The sequence below is a fragment of the Cyprinus carpio genome, chromosome A11, assembly GCF_018340385.1.
Source record: "Cyprinus carpio isolate SPL01 chromosome A11, ASM1834038v1, whole genome shotgun sequence".
Classification (NCBI taxonomy): domain Eukaryota; kingdom Metazoa; phylum Chordata; class Actinopteri; order Cypriniformes; family Cyprinidae; genus Cyprinus; species Cyprinus carpio.
Window position 1 is genome coordinate 22,340,929 of NC_056582.1, and position 17,948 is coordinate 22,358,876.

General features: G+C 38.0%; 1 protein-coding gene across 17 annotated transcripts in view; it reads left to right on the top strand.

Moving 5' to 3' along the window:
* The window catches only part of LOC109098356 (calmodulin-binding transcription activator 1-like), a 285,375-nt gene that overhangs the window by 141,150 nt on the left and 126,277 nt on the right, over positions 1 to 17,948 (top strand). For all 17 annotated transcript variants that reach the window (XM_042766802.1, XM_042766804.1, XM_042766809.1 and 14 more), the window contains one exon: positions 63 to 130. In XM_042766802.1, the coding sequence (XP_042622736.1) occupies positions 63 to 130 (68 nt within the window). The remainder of the gene's footprint in view (positions 1 to 62; positions 131 to 17,948) is intronic.

Genomic DNA, 17,948 nt, shown 5'->3' on the forward strand with positions numbered 1-17,948 from the left:
TTTTTAAGAGAGAGAGTAAAAAGAACACATTTCTAAACGTTTCTTCATTTGTTCTGTTGCAGGAGATTGCGGCCTACTTGATTACATTTGAAAAACATGAGGAGTGGCTGACGACGTCCCCCAAAACCAGGTAAGATGACACGCGTGACGGCGTTTCCTCATTTCGAATGCACAGTGTTACCTGAAAAGCAGAAAAGTACGTTAAGCACAGCTGCCAGTTCCTGCACATTTCGTGGGCATGTGCAGACAGATAATGGAATATTAATGACTATTTATAATGCAAGATGTGGCCAGGTCTATTAACTTAATGCTGTCTTTGCTCACCAATGCCATTAACGTGGGTGGTAATGTGGTGAGATCGTAGAACATCACCCTACGGTGATGGGGGCTCAGCACGAAATTTACAGTGTTACTTGATTCACCGAGCAGCGATAATGAAAAAGCTTTTTACTTTTAATGGCAGTTTCTATATCTATCCTGAGAGATAACAGCTGTGATATGATGATGAATGCAAATTAAGATAATATGTGATTATATATGAAGTGCACGTCAAGAGCAACCGAATGGCACGCAGATTACTTCTAGACTTTGACGTTCCAAATGTTTTCAGTGCAGTGTATTTCTATAGAAGGCCATGCAATTAAATTTAATCGTAGCATAAGGAACTTGGGAGCATAGGCGAAAATATCCAACGGTATGCATGCTTATCTGAAAGATAAGTCTGGATTTATTCATAAATGAAACGCTGTGGAAAGGGCAAGGGTTTGTTTGGGAGGCAAATCAAGGGAAACTAAAAATGTGGGCCGACAAATCACCACAGGGTTTTGGGTTCAAGAGCTGTTTACATGGACAGAGGTTTCCTGGCCAGCATCTGGACCTGTCATTCACAGAACGTGTACACACACTTTTGTAAGTACAGCGAGCAGACGAGGCAAATCAGAGCTGCTTTACTGAGCACACAGCTGCTTCAGCTCTGACATCAGGCACCAAATGACTCATAAGATGTTTTTTGATTTGTTGTGTTTTACGTAGGCACAGACACACACATGCTGTGCCCCCCAAAACATATTTTAAGAATTAAGCCATGCATAAAAATATCTGTGTCATTGCTTTAGTTAACAAAAATATCAAGTGTCATTTATTTTGAAGAAAAAACAAATAAGCACATTATAAGCAGAACAAAAAGAAGTTTGTTGGTTGTATATATATAAACTACTATATAATATAAAAATACAGCATTTATTTCAAATTGAAATCTTTTGTAACATTATACATGTATTTACTTTTGATCAATTTAATGTGTACTGGCTAAAAAAAAGTTTCCATTTAATTCAAAAAAAGAAAAAGAAAACTTAATGACTTCAAACTTTTGAATGGTAGCGTATCTTTACAAAAAGGTTTGCTGTTAGAGAGAATTTGTTTGCTCCCATTATGTGGGTAACATGAGAAAAGTGCATCAAAAATAAGAGCATAGTGATAAAGCATTAATGATATGATCATAGGGTGTGACAGCGCCAGGCCACAGAGCAGCAGGGAAGAGACTGCTGGGCAACTGTCCTCTACACACACACACACACACACACTCACACACACACACACACAGCCCCTCTCCACACCCGGCCTGCTTTTACATAATGGCACTGATTTCAGTCTGCAATTTGCCATGGCTGTTTAGTGCAGCGAGTGCTTTCCTGCTCTTAATGAAGCCTGTGTGACTCCAGGCTGTCTTCAGGGGTCAGAACCAGTGTGAGCTCACACTGCAAGCGACAACTGGAGATCACCCCCTAAACGCTTACACACACATTCATCTCCTAATGTAATTAAAGCAATGAAGGCACTGCGATTATTGTGTCGTCGTATTAATTTAAAGTTAAAAGAGTGCTTGTATCTCAGTAGTGCGATACGCGGTACTAAAACACGAAACTCGTGCACTGACAGACTTTGACGTGTGCTTTGTGTTTGTTGTCCTGAAGCTCGAATGTGGCTGCGGTTAAATACACTTGCATCTCCGAATACTTTTATATGAAATTAATGTAAATACAGTCAGTTATGTTTTCAGAGCAGGACAGAACATCTGATATATCGAAATAGATCTGTGCGAATGTGTGAATGCAGCCTGTTAAAGCTGCCACTGTCTATGATCTCATCAGTAATAATCAAACGACAATAATGCTGAGGAAAAAAAGAAAACCCTATAACTAGTCTATTATGTGTAAACTTTTGGAAACTTAAAGAACACTTATTTTAAAGTAATAGTTTTACAGTTTTTCTGAATTGCTAAAACACTAAACCCTAATCTCTGAACCAAATTCCCACTAGCTTAAACCAATTTGTTCAATAAAGCACTCTTTCTGATAAACCTTAAACACATTCAGGCAGTTAGGCTCTATTTGCACTCTTTTTGTAAAACTCTATAAACACATTCTCATTCACTGAAACACTTATCACACTGTGACGCATTTGTGCTGCAAAATGTTAAACACAAGTGGCAAAAGTTAAACACGACTAAAGCACAGTTGTCATCGTTTACACACAATGATTCAAAATTGTTCACACTTGTTACTAATGATGTGATCAAACCAACTGTACACAATATGAGCCAGTTCAGAGAGCACAAGTGGCACAGGTGACTGAATGATGATGCAAATAATAGATGGAAACAGTCTGAGAAGGAGAGGAGGAAGAGTATCTACATGTAAGTAGAGGATGAGGAGACAGAGAGTAAGGATTTGAGAGTGTAATCAAGGCTGGATCTGTCAGACCAGAGGGTTTTTTCTCTTTGTCTAGCAAAAAAACACAACTTTACTTATGATGTGGACAAAGTCCTCAGGCTGGACTCAAGCACAAAGACATGATGCTGAGACAGAATGAATCTCTCCTTGACCCTGATTTTACAGTTGTACAACTTACCGTATTTGAGTTTACTGTAAGAAGCTATTCATTTAGAGTCTTATTTGTTTTTTGGTTCTTGCAGTTGGACTGCAGTATTTTTGCAGTATTTAAGTGCTGAATATATACAAACATTCAATACTATTCAATATTCAGCACAATATATTCTTGCAGTACATACAGTAGGCCTATACAATATATATACCTTACTCAGTTGCAATTACTATACTTTTTTACAGAATTGCAAAATTGTTTACTCAATACAATATACTTTTTTCTGTAATGTTCTGGATGCTGTGTTCTCCATTTTTCTCTGTAGTGTCTAATGAATGCTCTGTAGTGTTTATTTTATTGACTCATTTGTGTGTGATCTAAAAGCGCCGGTTGATTTTGAGTGCAAGTGAAATGGTTTTGCAGTGATTGATTTTGATGGAAGAGTCAGAGGTTTCGGGAATTATATAAATAAAAATGATTGCTAGCTTCTGATACAACATTCATTCTTCAGCTCAATCTCATATTCACAATAAAACATTAATGTCCACTGAGGAAAGCGATATCTTTGTCATATACTTTCATTGCCAATGACAGCACTGCTCAGTGCATTTGTTGGTTACGTCTTACAAGGTGTTTTTGAAAGTAAAAATAATGTCCTTGTTTACAACCCTGTTTCAGCGTCTTTCAGTATAAAAGTCTTTACTGCTGACTCACTCAAAAACAGTCTCTTGTCACCATCTAATGGAGAATAATGTTACTAAACTAACCATCATGAACACAGGCACCAGTTCTAAGTACTATTAAATACTACTATTATTATTTATTGAATAAGAATATTTAATAAACAAAAACAACAACAGCCATCATAAAAGTTGCTAGGGAATTCAGTCAAAGGTACAAAGGCAGCGCTCTGATATGCAGCATATAAATTATATAAAATATAACGTTATGAGTATATCATAATATTATATTAAATTCCAGAGGAGCTAGCTGTGGACTTGTCAAATAGACAATATCTAAGTCTAAACAACTACATTATGATCAACTACATAAAACTCTTAAAGCTACATTCTGTGACACAAAAACAGTATTATTTCTAAAATTATAGAGCATTTGGGTGTCCGCCATGACACTCGCTGTGAGAAATACAAACAGTGAAACGGAGTTCTGTTATCACTAGAATATCACACCGCTGGAAAAGGCTCTCAGCCAATCAGATTTGAGGACCAGAAAAAAACTGTGGTATGAATTATAATAATAACAAAGTCATGATAATCGTGGTAATATTTAGCATATTAGTATTAGTATTGTTGTTATAATTATGTAGTTTTTGTGACATTAATTGAGACTAGATGGAAGGTTTGCACTTTTAATTTAGTTTGAAGCAAAATGATAAGCCTGTTCAGTCTTGTTTTCAGAGAAATGTAACAAAACTGAGTGAAGTTTATCCTTAAAACACGGGGGGAGCCACTGGGGTAAATACGGGTAGTTAATTCAAGAGGGAAAACTATTTAATTTTTTTTATCCCATTGGCAAAATATTTCTAAACCTCCCAGACTCCTCCAGTCTCTCTCTAAAGAGCATCACATAAAGGGCCCCTTCCCATCAAAACAATGACGTCTGAGGAATATCAATGCATGCCCGCTGCCGTTTTGTCAAAGTTTAATTTGGCTGATCTGCTTTGTGTCATGTGTCTCTCCTCTCTTCCGCAAGGGGAGTGCATCTGAGGTCGTAATTAAACACCACATGCTCATTCATGTGCAAATGCACCCAGGGCTCTTTGAATCCAAACCGATGGAGGATAGAATGAGGAGAAAAATGATAACAAACAGAGTGAAGGAAATCAGGAGGGCAAGGAGCAGAGGAGAAAGTGTCTGCTCGTCTCCTGGAGTTCATGTTGTAGTGGACTTTGTAGGCCAGTGAACCGAGAAGACCCGACTCTACCACAGTGAATTTTAAACACAACTAGAATAGAAACCACTTGTGCCGGACGGACCTTCGTTTATAAATTCTCTCCAGTTGTTCCTAAAGGTACGTAATCAACCAATTAAAGCGCTAATGATCCATATCAGTTTATTATCAGAGTTGACAAACATGAAAGGCAAGTTAATTGATCCATAACAGACATTTGATAGGACAGAGGGACACACACACACACATATAGTGAGTCAGCATGTGTTTTATCTGACTTTCAGCCAGGAGAGACTGAGAGAGAGAGATTGATCTGTTCAGTCTCTGTGATGTATACACCTACTGGCAGCTCCAGACACAAACACAATATATTCAATATACCGACACACTGTACTTGACTATGATGATAGTCTAAAGACTGCTTTACACTTCATCTTCTGTCTTGTTTTTATCACACGTGTCCACTGGTGCAAAGTCAGACGAGCTGAGCCACTGTTTTCAATTCATTCTCTATGGGAGCTGAGCAGCAGGGGATTGTGGGATTGAGTGGTGAGAATGTTAGAAAGTTGGGAAGTGCTAAACATCACTCAAATGAGAGATGAAAAACATCCCGAAAGACAGTTGTTGTGATGTGAAGATATAGCTTCAGAGCTTAAATCACGTCATTAAACATTATTATGCATGTAGATTTGTGACCGGGTTAACAAAAGTGTTAAATTGACAAAACATTTTTATTTTGGCCATTTGGAGGTAATGTTAGCATTTTTCTACCTGCAATATATGGACATTTCACATTTCATTTATTTTTTTAAACAGTTTTCTTAAGAAATATCATATTTTATCTATTAAGAGAATGCATCTCACACATATATTGTGTGCATTCTGGTTTTCAGTTTATTTGAAATTGCCTTTATGACCCTTCAATTGCAATTTTTACAGTGAGTGAGTCTTGAGTTCAAAATAATAAATAAAAAAAATCAAGATTATCTCTATTGAATTTATTTCTACAATATAAATGGCTAAAACATTAAGCTGATTTTAACATCCATTAACATTATGTCAACTGTTACCAATCAGCCACCCACCTGAAAACTAAAAAATGGTTTATCACAAAACCATGTGACAAGCAACATGTGATTATGGTCTTTTTTTAGGTTATGATGGTCTTTTTTTTTTTTTTTTTTTTTTTTTTTTTTTTTGCAGTACATATTTTGAAAGCTTTATGGCTTCCAATGACCTCAAAAAGTATGGTTTGCAATATTTTTATGATTTTAATTTTGAGACAATGAGTTTAATTTAAGACAGTCTGACAAGGCCTGCCATTGAAATTAGGAGTCAAAGTGTTAAAACTGTCATAGTTTACAAACTCACCACCTGGAAAAAAAACATGTTTTTCTTAAAACGGTGTTTAATGATTAAGCTTGGCATCTAGCATAAAGTTACAATAATAAAATAAATAAACTGAAACCAATAGTTGTATTATTTAGTATGCATACTGTTTTTATTTATTTGTATATACAAATCTATTTTAAAAATATAAATATACTGTATGTATAAAATATATGAAGTTCCAAACGTAGGTTCGGCAGGAACCTAATCATTCAGTCCTGTCAATCATAATTACGAGCCTATAGATGCAGCAGTCATTTTGCCATTCCAGTGACAATTCATCTGGCATCCCTCCACCTCCCCATCTCCTCCTCTGTTTCTGTTATTCTCTCTCAGTGTAGTACCACAATGGGGGGTTGAACTCGGAGCTCAAGCCAAGCCTCGGGTTCGAGCATCCATCGAGGACACCAAGCCAAGTTTGTTTACCATTAACCATCAGGACTGAATGGTCAGACAAATTCATGAAATAATACAGAGTTACAAGCGATGATTGTTAGGAATTATCTGTGATGGATGTGTGGAAACACTTTTACTTGTAATGCACAAACACAACAAAGCATCTGGAGATGTTTTGACATGCTGCATAATGAAATAATATCTATATGGTCCAGTTTTTTTCATTACACATCAACTGAATAAAGAAGCACTGTCAGTGCGAACACACACACACACACACACACACACATATCAGTTTCTCTTTGATGCCAACCTCTTGTTTGAGCACCTTCCCATAATCTCAAATGAGCAGTTTGTCGGACATGCCTTTTATTAAAACACCAAAATAACAACAGAGAGCTTTGAAGGTTTCATCGAAACACATAGTGCTCTATTCCTCCAGGAAATAAACAACCGCTTTTCACACAGCAAACAGTAAGTGTGTGTGTGTGTGTGTGTGTGTGTGTGTGTGTGTGTGTGTGTGTGTGTGTGTGTGTGTGTGTGTGTGTGTGTGTGTGTGTGTGTGTGTGTGTGAGTGTGTGTGGTAGTGGAGTGTGAGTGACAGTGGCCATGGTGGACTAGGCAGTGGCCATTGTGGACTGTGTGTGTGTGTGTGTGTGTGTGTGTGTGTGTGTGTGTGTGTGTGTGTGTTTGTTTGTGAGAGAGAGAGAGAGAGAGAGAGAGAGAGAGAGAGAGAGAGAGAGAGAAATTTAGTGAGAGTCTGAGTGTGTGAGTGTATCGCGTGACTGCCATAATGAATTGTGTGATGGGCCGTCTCTCAGACGGTACGTCAGCTCCTCTGGCTCTTCCCGCTAGTGCTGCATGTGTTGGCGCGCTGCAGCGGCAGACAGACTCTCTGCTCTGCACTAATGCTTTCTGGCAAGAACACTGGGCATTTATTAGTGCAGGAAAGCATGTGTATGTATGTGTGCATGTGTGAATGTTTGCATTGTTCTTGTAGCGAAACCTAATGTTCAGTTCTCAATACCAATAGCAGTGAAACTTCATGGTTCTTCATACCAATTTTAATTCCACAACAACAACAAAACACTTGTTTATGTCAGAAGTGAAATGTGATGGGTTGCACTGTTTTCAAACATTTTTAATTTATATTTCCTTATTTTGCTTGTAAAAACATGGATAAAATGAAAGATGAATAAATGATTTATGTTTTGTAGGGTTGTCATAGTTAACTAAAAATTGTTACTTGATATAAAATAAACTTATTTAAAAAAAAAAAAATTCTATTTTACAAAGAAATGTTTAATTTAGCTGCTTGCCAAGGCAACATTTTTCATTTTCATTTAGTTAATTCTGATACTAAAATACTAAAGTACTAAAATAATTAAAACTAAATCTGAAATAAAAATACTGACAACTAAATAGATATATATAAAAAGTAATAATAATAAAATTGACAAAAACACACAACATACTAAAACTTTAACTAAAAATATAATAAAAACAGAAAATAAAAAGAACTAATTCATAATAATAAAAACTATAATAGTATTTTATCTTGCCAATATGGTTGTTTGAATCATATTTACGATATAACAAAATCTCATGTGTATATCTGATGTTTTGACAGTTAGCTGATATATTTCACATTTTCTGAAGACAGATGAACTATGGACTTACCTTAACACCCTGCCAAGATGGGCGTTTGGATTATGAAGTGCATGCGAGTATCTACGCACATGCACACACAGCATGTGAGCGTTCAAAAGCAGACAGACAGCAATCTGAAACCAACAGTCAGTGCTCAGTGCTGCCGATGATGTAGAAATACTGATACCATTAGTCACTGGACGTCCAAGGTGTACATCTGTGTGTGGGGGTGTGCTTTTCATGCATGTGCTTTTTTTGAGTGCTTGTGTATGTTTATGCCTTCTTATAGGTTTTCTTCTGTGTTTATATCTGTGTTTATATACTGTATGTGTATTTGGTCGTGTATGTGCTTTTATGTGTGTGTGTGTGTGTGTGCTTTTGTGCATGTGTTTTTATATATGTGTGCATTTGTGTGTGTGTGTGTGTGTGTGTGTGTGTGTGTGTGTGTGTGTGTGTGTGTACTTTTTTGATGTATATGTATGTATTCTGCGTGGATGTGGGCCACTGTGTGTGGATGCACTTTATTGTGTGTGTTTGTCCATTTACAGTGTCACTGTGGTCCTCTTGCGCTTTTGTGAGTGAAGTCCATTTATTGTGTGTTCACAGACGTGTGTGTATTGGGAGGGTGGTGGGCCTGAGCGAAGCGGCCCGCCGGAGAGGTAGTTGAGCAAGATGAAACGAGAGGGGTCTGGGAAGTGGCAACATGTCAATATGAAATAGAGAGAGAGAGAAAGAGACAGGAGCCAGAGGAGGGCAGCGAGAGATGATGGATGAGAGACGCCGTGTAGGACGCACTGAACCATATGGGAAGAGCAGAGGAAGAAATCTGAAGGAATTGGAAAAGAGAAAACAGGATGAGCAGGCGCTGACGAGAGCTGGGATACGTCTGTGTGGTCCGGGAAGACAATATTGACCATCAAGCGAAACAGCGAGAGATTCCCGCCTCTATAAAACATACAACACACAGAGCTAACGCAGAACAGCGTGTCGCGGCTTTGAAGTTTTGCGTGTTGAGTTGACATGTGTTTTTTGACAGTGGTTGGTCATAGTTTATCTTTTGATTTGAGTGCGGGGTGACCTGATTCTGTCGGCCCCGAGCTCATGAATAATCAAAAACAAACAATCATATACAAGCACATTAATGCGTTCTGCCATGCACTGTACACAGCCTTCAATGTGTCTGTCATCTGAAACTGTGTTGCGCATCGTGGATTGTCACAGATCAGATTGGCCATGTGCCCTATTTTTTTTTTTTTTTTTACAGATTTTTCATAAGTAACAGTGAAGATTAATTTTAATTTTTTTTTCATTAGAAATGCCAGTGGGCTAGATGTTTTTTTTGTTTGTTTGTTTGTTTGTTTGTTTGTTTGTTATTGTTGTTTGGCTATAAAATCCCACAATCCTCTGTGTGGTTCAGTGGTCGGTTGAAATCATAAAATAATTACATTTGACAGAGCAGTTGGAGGTAAATTAATTTACAAATGTACTTTTTTAACTTATGATTCCATTTCTAGCAAGAAATGTCCATTGCAATCATTAAATATTCACTTGGTTATTTCTAAAGCTCACTTGAATTTGTTCTGTGTCATTAGACGTGACATTGTGCTGCCTTGGAAGCCTTAGAAGGTGCCTTCATACAAAAAGCACTGACTGACTGAGCAACTGAATTCGGTTTTGGTCGCACAGCTGGTGAGATAATGCATTTCTGTTTGTACGTATGCATGTGTCAGAAAGAAGAGCGAGAGGTAAACCTCTCGGGCAGATCACCCTCATGAGGCTCAGCGTCACTTGATGATAAAGACTGAATTCAATTATTTAGCAACACTTGCAGAGCAGACAGCAGCTCACTGTCCCTCCTCTAGGGATGAAGTGCGTGTCTGCCAGAGTACATCTGCTCTGAAAAAGCTGAATTTATGACTCAAATTGCGGTAATGAAATGCCAGAGTAATTAGCATCTAATGGTAAACCGAAACTAGGATTTTGAGCCTAAAATAGCAAGTACAGCATCTTAGTGTGTTTCTTCATCATTTACTCATCCTCATGTCATTCTAAACCTGATTTTTGTTTTCTTTGGTCACACAGATGGAAAGATTTTAAAGACAGTTTTCCATGCTTTTTTTTTCTCTGCAGTTACAATGGACAATGATTGAGATGTTCAAAACACAGTTCAAAACACATTAAAACCATTTGAGAAACAGATGGAAGTTGTCATTCACATTAAAGGAATAGTTCACCCAAAAATGAAAATTCTGTCATCATTTACTCACCCTCATGTTGTCCCAAACCAGTCTTTCTTCTGCTGAACACAAAAGAAGATATTTTGAAGAATGTATGAAACCAAACAGTTGATGGTCCCCATTGATGTCCATAGTATATATATATTTTTCATACTATGGAAGTTTATGGGGTACTGTTACCCATATTCTTCAAAATATATATAAAAAAAAAATCCACAATATTTGCATTTTTTGTGTAGAAAAAAAAAATTGCCCCAGCTCTCATTAGAAAGTTCAGATCTTTCCAGTGAATTTGTTAGAATTTGTTATTTTGGTTTACAAAACTGGTATGAATGATTCGCTCAAAATTGATCAAGTTCTTGAGTTCAACTCACTGACTCCATTGCAATAGTTAACGACTCAGTGGAGGGGAAAATTACCAATGAATAACAACATGAATATTGAGCACAAGTTGTATAGTCAGCATCTATAATGCTTTTCTTGCTTTTATTTCGAAGCTTTAAAGCTTAAGTTCCTGTTCATGGTAATTGCATTTACAAGAAATATCAACACAGGCTGCAGAGCATCTCCTTTTGTGTTCCGTAAAGAAAGTCAGTCAAATAGATTTGGAATGACACGAGGCAGAGTAAATTATGATTTTTTTGGGTGAACTATCCCTTTAAACGAAACCATCAGTGCTTGGGGTGTGATTAAATGAGACTGGAAACCACAAAGTCATCCCAGTCTTCTCGAAAGCAGACTTGCCCGAGTGTGTGCGGTTGTAGGCGCTTCTGATAATGCACATGCAGGCCTCGTTCAACAAGGAATGATGGAGAGTTTTGACTTCAATTAATTCTTCATCAAATTAATTAATCTAAATCTATAGTTAATTAATTATGCAGTATATTTTTTCTTGTGCATGTTTAAAAAGTCAAAAGGGTTGTTGGATGATGTTTTAAATTGGAAAATTAATATTCATAACTCCTAATGAAGTTTCTAGAATGACCCTCGATTCATGGCTTTACTGAGATTTAATTAACAATCCTGGCAGCCGACACCTTTGACAGAATGGGTGGCATAATCGAGCCGCGTGGAGTGACTTATTGTTCGAACACGATAAAACATACAAACATTAATATCTGGCAAACGCTGAGCTCTCTTAAGATCCTCAAAGACATCTCATAATATGCCATTCACAAATTATCCTGGCAAACATTAGGAGTAAAACTGCTTAAGTGTGAAAATAATGTCATGCAAGACTGAGCAGTAATGAATATATTAGGACTCGGGCATCTGATCCAAGGTCAGAGGAAAATTTGCAGCAGCATTTATAGACCCCGTAGAATTTTCAATAATTGCTGTCCTGTCATAAAAGTTTAACCCTCAAACCGTGATATTGATGCCAGACATCGACCGGCAGCTAATTGAATCACATTACTATAGAGTGGGAGATTTATTACACTTTTTCTTATTTTTCTTATTATTATTTATTTATTTTGGTGCACATTATTGTTTCATTTGCTTGTATGGACTTGTTCATAAATTTTCTGAGTGGTTTTTGGTTTCTGTGCAGTTTTTAGTGTATTCTGGGAAGTTGCTAGGCAGTTGTTTGATAGGAGTTCACCTCAAGTTTGATATTCTGGGCTTTCAGTGTACATCTACATAAGGTTTCACCCCGTTTAGCTTAATACTGTTTATTACGCCTGTCTTTGTGTGTAGGAGCACATGTGTATCTGTGCTCTCGGTGACGCTGTCTGTGGTCCTGAAAGCCTACAGACTGCACAGACACGTGCTCTCCAGACTGATCGAGTTATGTTCACATCAGCACTTGTGTATGTGTACTCTGTGTGACCTCGAGTCATCCTCCAGTGAGTACATTTAACCCATCACTGCAGTCAGTCAGCAAGCTGACCTTTATCACCTCACACTTGACCCTGAGTCAACACAGGCCAACAGTATGCTAGATGAAAATACTCAATTTGCTCAAGAAGATTGTATAATCCTCATATTCTGATTGGTCTTGGGTCCATCTATATACACACTACTGGTCTACTGTTTTTAATAAGTCTCTTATGCTCACAAAGGCACAAACAGTAATATTGTGAAACATTACAATTTAAGATAACCATTACTTCTTTTTAATATATTTTAAAATATTATTTATTTCTGTGATGGAAAAGCTAAATTTTGAGCTTGGTGCTTAGTTATTATCAATCATTATTGGTACTTAGTTATTTATAATGGTTCCTAATATTATCAGCATTGAAAACTGCTTCATATTTTTGTGGAAACTGTAAACATTTTTTAAAGATTTTTTGATGAATATAAAGGTCAAAATAATGGCATTTATTTAAAATAGAAACCTGTTGTAACATTATCATTAATAATTATTATTTTACTGTCACTTTTGATCAATTTAATCTGTAAAATGCATAAAAAATCAAGTTGCTTTAGATTAAAGTGTCTTGGAAATGAATAAATATTAGTATGGTTAAATTCACGGCCATCTGGCACATATATGTACACAGACTAAAGGGCAGTTTGAACTGAATGAGTTTTTGCACTCCACTGCACTGCTTTTCCATTGTCTTCCTGTGTAAACATGCATCATGAATGGACATTTTTGGCCATTGTGATTGCATCTTTTGCAGTATTTCTAAAAATGCAATGTTCAAGTTAAAAGAATTTCAACTTGCATTTCTATTTTATGTGCAAAAATTAATTCTGTGCACCCCTAACAGTAACAAACACTCCAGATTGAATGCAAGAATGTCCCTAAGGCAGGATCTTCGGTTTGTCGTCACATATAAGTACATTCAACACTAGCAGCATTTTGTGCTATGAGTGTGGTCTGAAAATCTCTCGAAAAACACAGTGAACACTCCCTTGTAATCCTGCGAATGTGCAGCGTATCGGCATAGCCCTTAGCGTTTGCTACTCCACGTTCGGTCCATGAGATCAGTATGTTCTCTCACGGTAGGCAGCGGCCATGTTTCATTAATCAGCGCCAACCATCTTTCCAAATCAACCTTCTCCGGCTGAGCCCCCGTTCCTCACCCTGACACGGGCTCCGCAAGGCCCTTCCGATCCCGCCGTCAGTTCTCTCAGATGAAGCCGTTGACAGGCGCAGGGGTCTTTTCCATCGCCATGCTGAGGGGCTTTTTAATTTAAGGTAATTAATTGCTGACCTCGTTTGATGCGGCACTTTATGAGTCTTTGGCGACAGCCTGTGATTTTCTGTACTTCCCGCTGCTAGTGAGAACTCCTGCAATGATGCTGGCGTGACTGAGAACGAGCACAAGATTGTATGTAAGGAAGCGATGGAGGGAGAGGTTGTTGTTATGTGATCCGAGGGGGAAAACACAGAAAGGATCTGGTACTTTCTAAAAGAGACAAGTGATTTCCCCAGTCTGCCGTTCTTCCTGCTCTGGTGGAGGCTGCATCCCTCCGTCTGACTCCAGACTTTCAGGGGCATCCACTCCATTTAATCAAACAGATTTTTGTGATTACATTCGCCTCCATGTTCCAGAAAGAAAGAGGGAGAGATGGAAAGAGGAAGCGGAGAGTATTGTGGATCAGTAAACCACCTAGTGCCACAGTGTCTGCTGACAAAGTAAATCACACACACATAAGAGACGAGCAGAGCAGCCTATTACGAAAGCACTTCCAACTCGTCTCTTTCTTTCTCTCTCTCTCTATCTTTCTTGCACACAAAAACTGAAAATTCTGTCATTATTTGCTCACCCTCATGTCTGTTTATGTGGCAGAACACAAAAGGAGATATTTAAAGCACTGTCCAAGCTGCTCTTTTCAAAACAATGAAAGTGAATGGAAATCACAGATGCTGAGTGGGATTTTTAGTGATTAATGACTTGTTTCCTACACAAAGCTATCATATGACTTAAGAAAACGTGTTGGTGGTTTTTTGTTTGTTTTTGTTTTGTTTTTTAGCTTGACCAGCCACCGTCTACTTTGTGAAGTATGACTTTTCATTCTGTGTTCCATAGAAGAGTTTTGACCAACATGACTAAAATGAGTAATGACAGAATTTGTATGTCTCTTTAAGTCTTTTTTCCCATGCACAATGCATGTATAAAGGCATATGGTGTGGTTTTGCAAATGCTAGTATTTGTCAGGCTGCCTTAGATTAGAGCATAGAATCTCTTTCTACATTTGATAGAAGTATAACAGGAAAAACAACTGAAATCAATAGACAGGGAGGAGAAACTCAGCCTCCCTCTGACTGGCCCAGACAGAAATGTCTCTCTATTCATAGAGGAATGAATAAGAGTCATGTTCACAGTACAATAACATAGAAATAGAAAATGTGGGGCAGAATGGCACTTAGCACAAAGCAGGGGTCCCTGGAAATGGACTGGGTTTAGTGGCCCATATGGTGCCTCTAAAAGCGTGTTCACACCGAAGGCAATTAAATTGCATGAAATCACCAAGGCGCAAATCGCAAGTCTGATCACTTAGTAAAGTAACAGCACACCTCACCTCTCAGAAACTGTTGTGCATTGAAAGTAATACAGTACCATGTGTAATGCATTAAATTGAGGTTTTCTGACATGACGTGGGTCATGTGAGCTTTACTGTCTGCTCTCCCATTGATCTGTCTGTCTATTTCATTTGAACATCAGTCCTTGTGATCCTGGTGATGGTGTTGCTTTGGCTGGAATGAAACTGATCTGAAAATCAGCAGATCATCTGTTGGACTTGTAGCCTAACCCACCCAGAATTAGTGTGCACAGAACCCACTGTAGAATTTTGAACATTCATCATTTACAAATCAGAACATAAAATGTGTAAAAAAAGTCAGCAGGTTCCGTCTGGGCTTCTCATTGATATTGAAACCCACTCGTTACCCATTTCTGTGGTGTCTCACATCCTCCTCCCCTTCAGCCCATTTTCTTTTCAATTATTTAAACTGCCGGGAGTATGAAGCCGGCACTGATGACGACACATCGCTTTATTTATGAACACATGAAGCTCTGTCGGCCGTTAATTAGTAGAAGTAATTGGTAAGCACTACTAACGAACTGCGGATAAAATGTGAGTGTTGAAGCCATCAGAAAGATTATATTACATATGCAAAAGAAAGCATTTCAAATCACTTGAGATGGACTGAATTCGAGGCCTTGATCGTCAGGGGTTTAAAGGAGGTCAAGGATGGCGTCACCCGTCAACACTTCCTGTTCTTTGTGTTTTAAATATGGACGAGGACAAAATAAAACATGTCCTTTTCTCTCTCGTTTGCTGTCTTTGTATGTGTGCATGTGAGATCCGTGTGTGTGTGTGTGTGTGTGTGTGTGTGTGTGTGCGTGCGTGCGTGCGTGTGTGTTATAGGCCTCCCCCTAAGGCTACTGCCCGCAGGCATAATTAGACATGATTTACAGTCTCTGATTTCATCCACTTCATGTCATTTAGATCAGTGTGGTGCATGCTGAGAAGAGCTGGGCTGGCCGCTCACTTACTATTTGTGTGTGTTGACAGTTTAAAGCCGTGTTGAGGGTTTTGGAAATGAGGTGCTATTACTAGCACTACTTAATGCTTGTTCAAAGTCAACCTATTTGCATTTTATTTATATATATATATATATATATATATATATATATATATATATATATATATATATATATATATATATATCTTCTTTTTTTTTTTTTGGAAATTTTGATGCAATGACTTTAAAAAATTTCCTGAAATCCAGACAAATTCATATGAATTATATTATTGAATTTATTTTACATTCCAACATGATAAATTCCCCTTCCTGTTTTTCCAGTTCCGGGGCAAATTCAGTTCTGAATAATGTCCAGTTGTGGTTTTGGCGATGTTTCCGGAATTTGAAATGAGGTAGCTTACAAATTAAAATGAATTAAAAGAAATTTATTTTTTGTCAGTTTCATAAACAAACTTTAAATATAGAGCTGAACAAGCCTTGTTTGAAAGTTCGATTTAAAAAAAAATTTAATGAATAAATGGATGTTTAAATGTGCCACATGGATGTTTAGATGTTTAGGGGGGGGAAAAAGATATGTTTTATCATCTTAAATAAATTAACCAGGGTGGAATAACATTTCATTTCCCAGAATGCATTACCTGTATTGAATTTCTTTGAATTGTAATTCAGGAATTTCCTCTACCTATGTTCCCAGTTCCAGAGCCAATTCTTCAATTCTGAATTTTGTCCAACCGTGATGACTGCAATGTTTCAGAATACGATTTGACTATCTATTTTAGATGGACAAATTCAGTTTGCTTGGTCTATTCTTTCTCACTTTAATTAAATATCTTGTTTCACTTAGAAATACATCAGATTGCTGATGTAAAACACAGTTGAATCTAACCGAACATGTGGTTTTGTTTTATCTTCCTCCTGCTGCTGGAATATTTTCTGTATTTTTGAGGTTTTTAGGTTGCAGTTTAAGTATTTAAATGCCTAAAACATTTTCAGGCCTGAATTTGTGCACAGTATCCTCTCTGCAAAGCGTACTTCTCATCCATACTGTGGTGTAATGCCTTGAGCGTTGTGTTGCAAACCCACTGTGGGTTCCGTTATCTCCACTAAGCTTCGGTTCTCGTCTACATCTCTTCTCTCCTCAACTCTGCGAAACCCATGCACGTATCCACCCATCCCGGCCCGGCAACTGCATGGACTCCATTATCCTCCTGCAGCAGATTTCGCTCCAGAGCACATTAAATCTCCAGCAGGGATCAGGGTAAACAAATAAACAGGTAAATCGGCTTTTACCAAGTCTGCCGCTGAGAGCTCCCCTCGTGCCTTGATCACATCTTCCTCGTAATCTCTCTCCTCTACTCCGGCTTTGATTGCAGCGCAAGTCAGACTCTCCTGCGAGTCGGAGACAGTGATTATGCCACTTCATTCTTTATAGCGCCGTCTGGAGAAGGCCTCGCACTCGTATTGGTGGAAATGAACATCAGTAAGCAGGCGGAACCCGCCTCCGTGATCATGGAAAAGCAAGGCGCTGCTCTGTGGAACCCTCGGGAGAGAGATGAATCATATCAGCACCGGTGTGTGTTAAAGGTGCTGACCGCTCGTCTGCCACAAACCACCCTCAGCGAGAGTGTGTGTGAGACAAACGCAGAGAGAATGATTAGCCTGCTGCTCACATTGAGGATAGAAGGGCATCGGGGAGGAAATTGGAAAGGCTCGTTTTTACTTTTTCAGGCATTTTAAAGAAACCGTTCACTCAAAAATTAATACTATGTTCTAAGACGTACTCCATGCAGATGTCTGTCGCACAGTTCCATGCGTCATTGTTTTCAGAAAATCATAACGTGATGCATTTTCAGGGTTTCCACAAGGGGTGCTATAACTGCCATCACTACAAAAACTTCTACAGTCAATTTTATCTTTCAGATCATTTCGTTTAGAGCAAAGAATCTCAATTAGAAAGGTGACATGTTTGTACACTGCAAAAAATTCAGTTTTAATGATTTTTTTAATACTGATTTTCATTTAAAATATCTATAGAT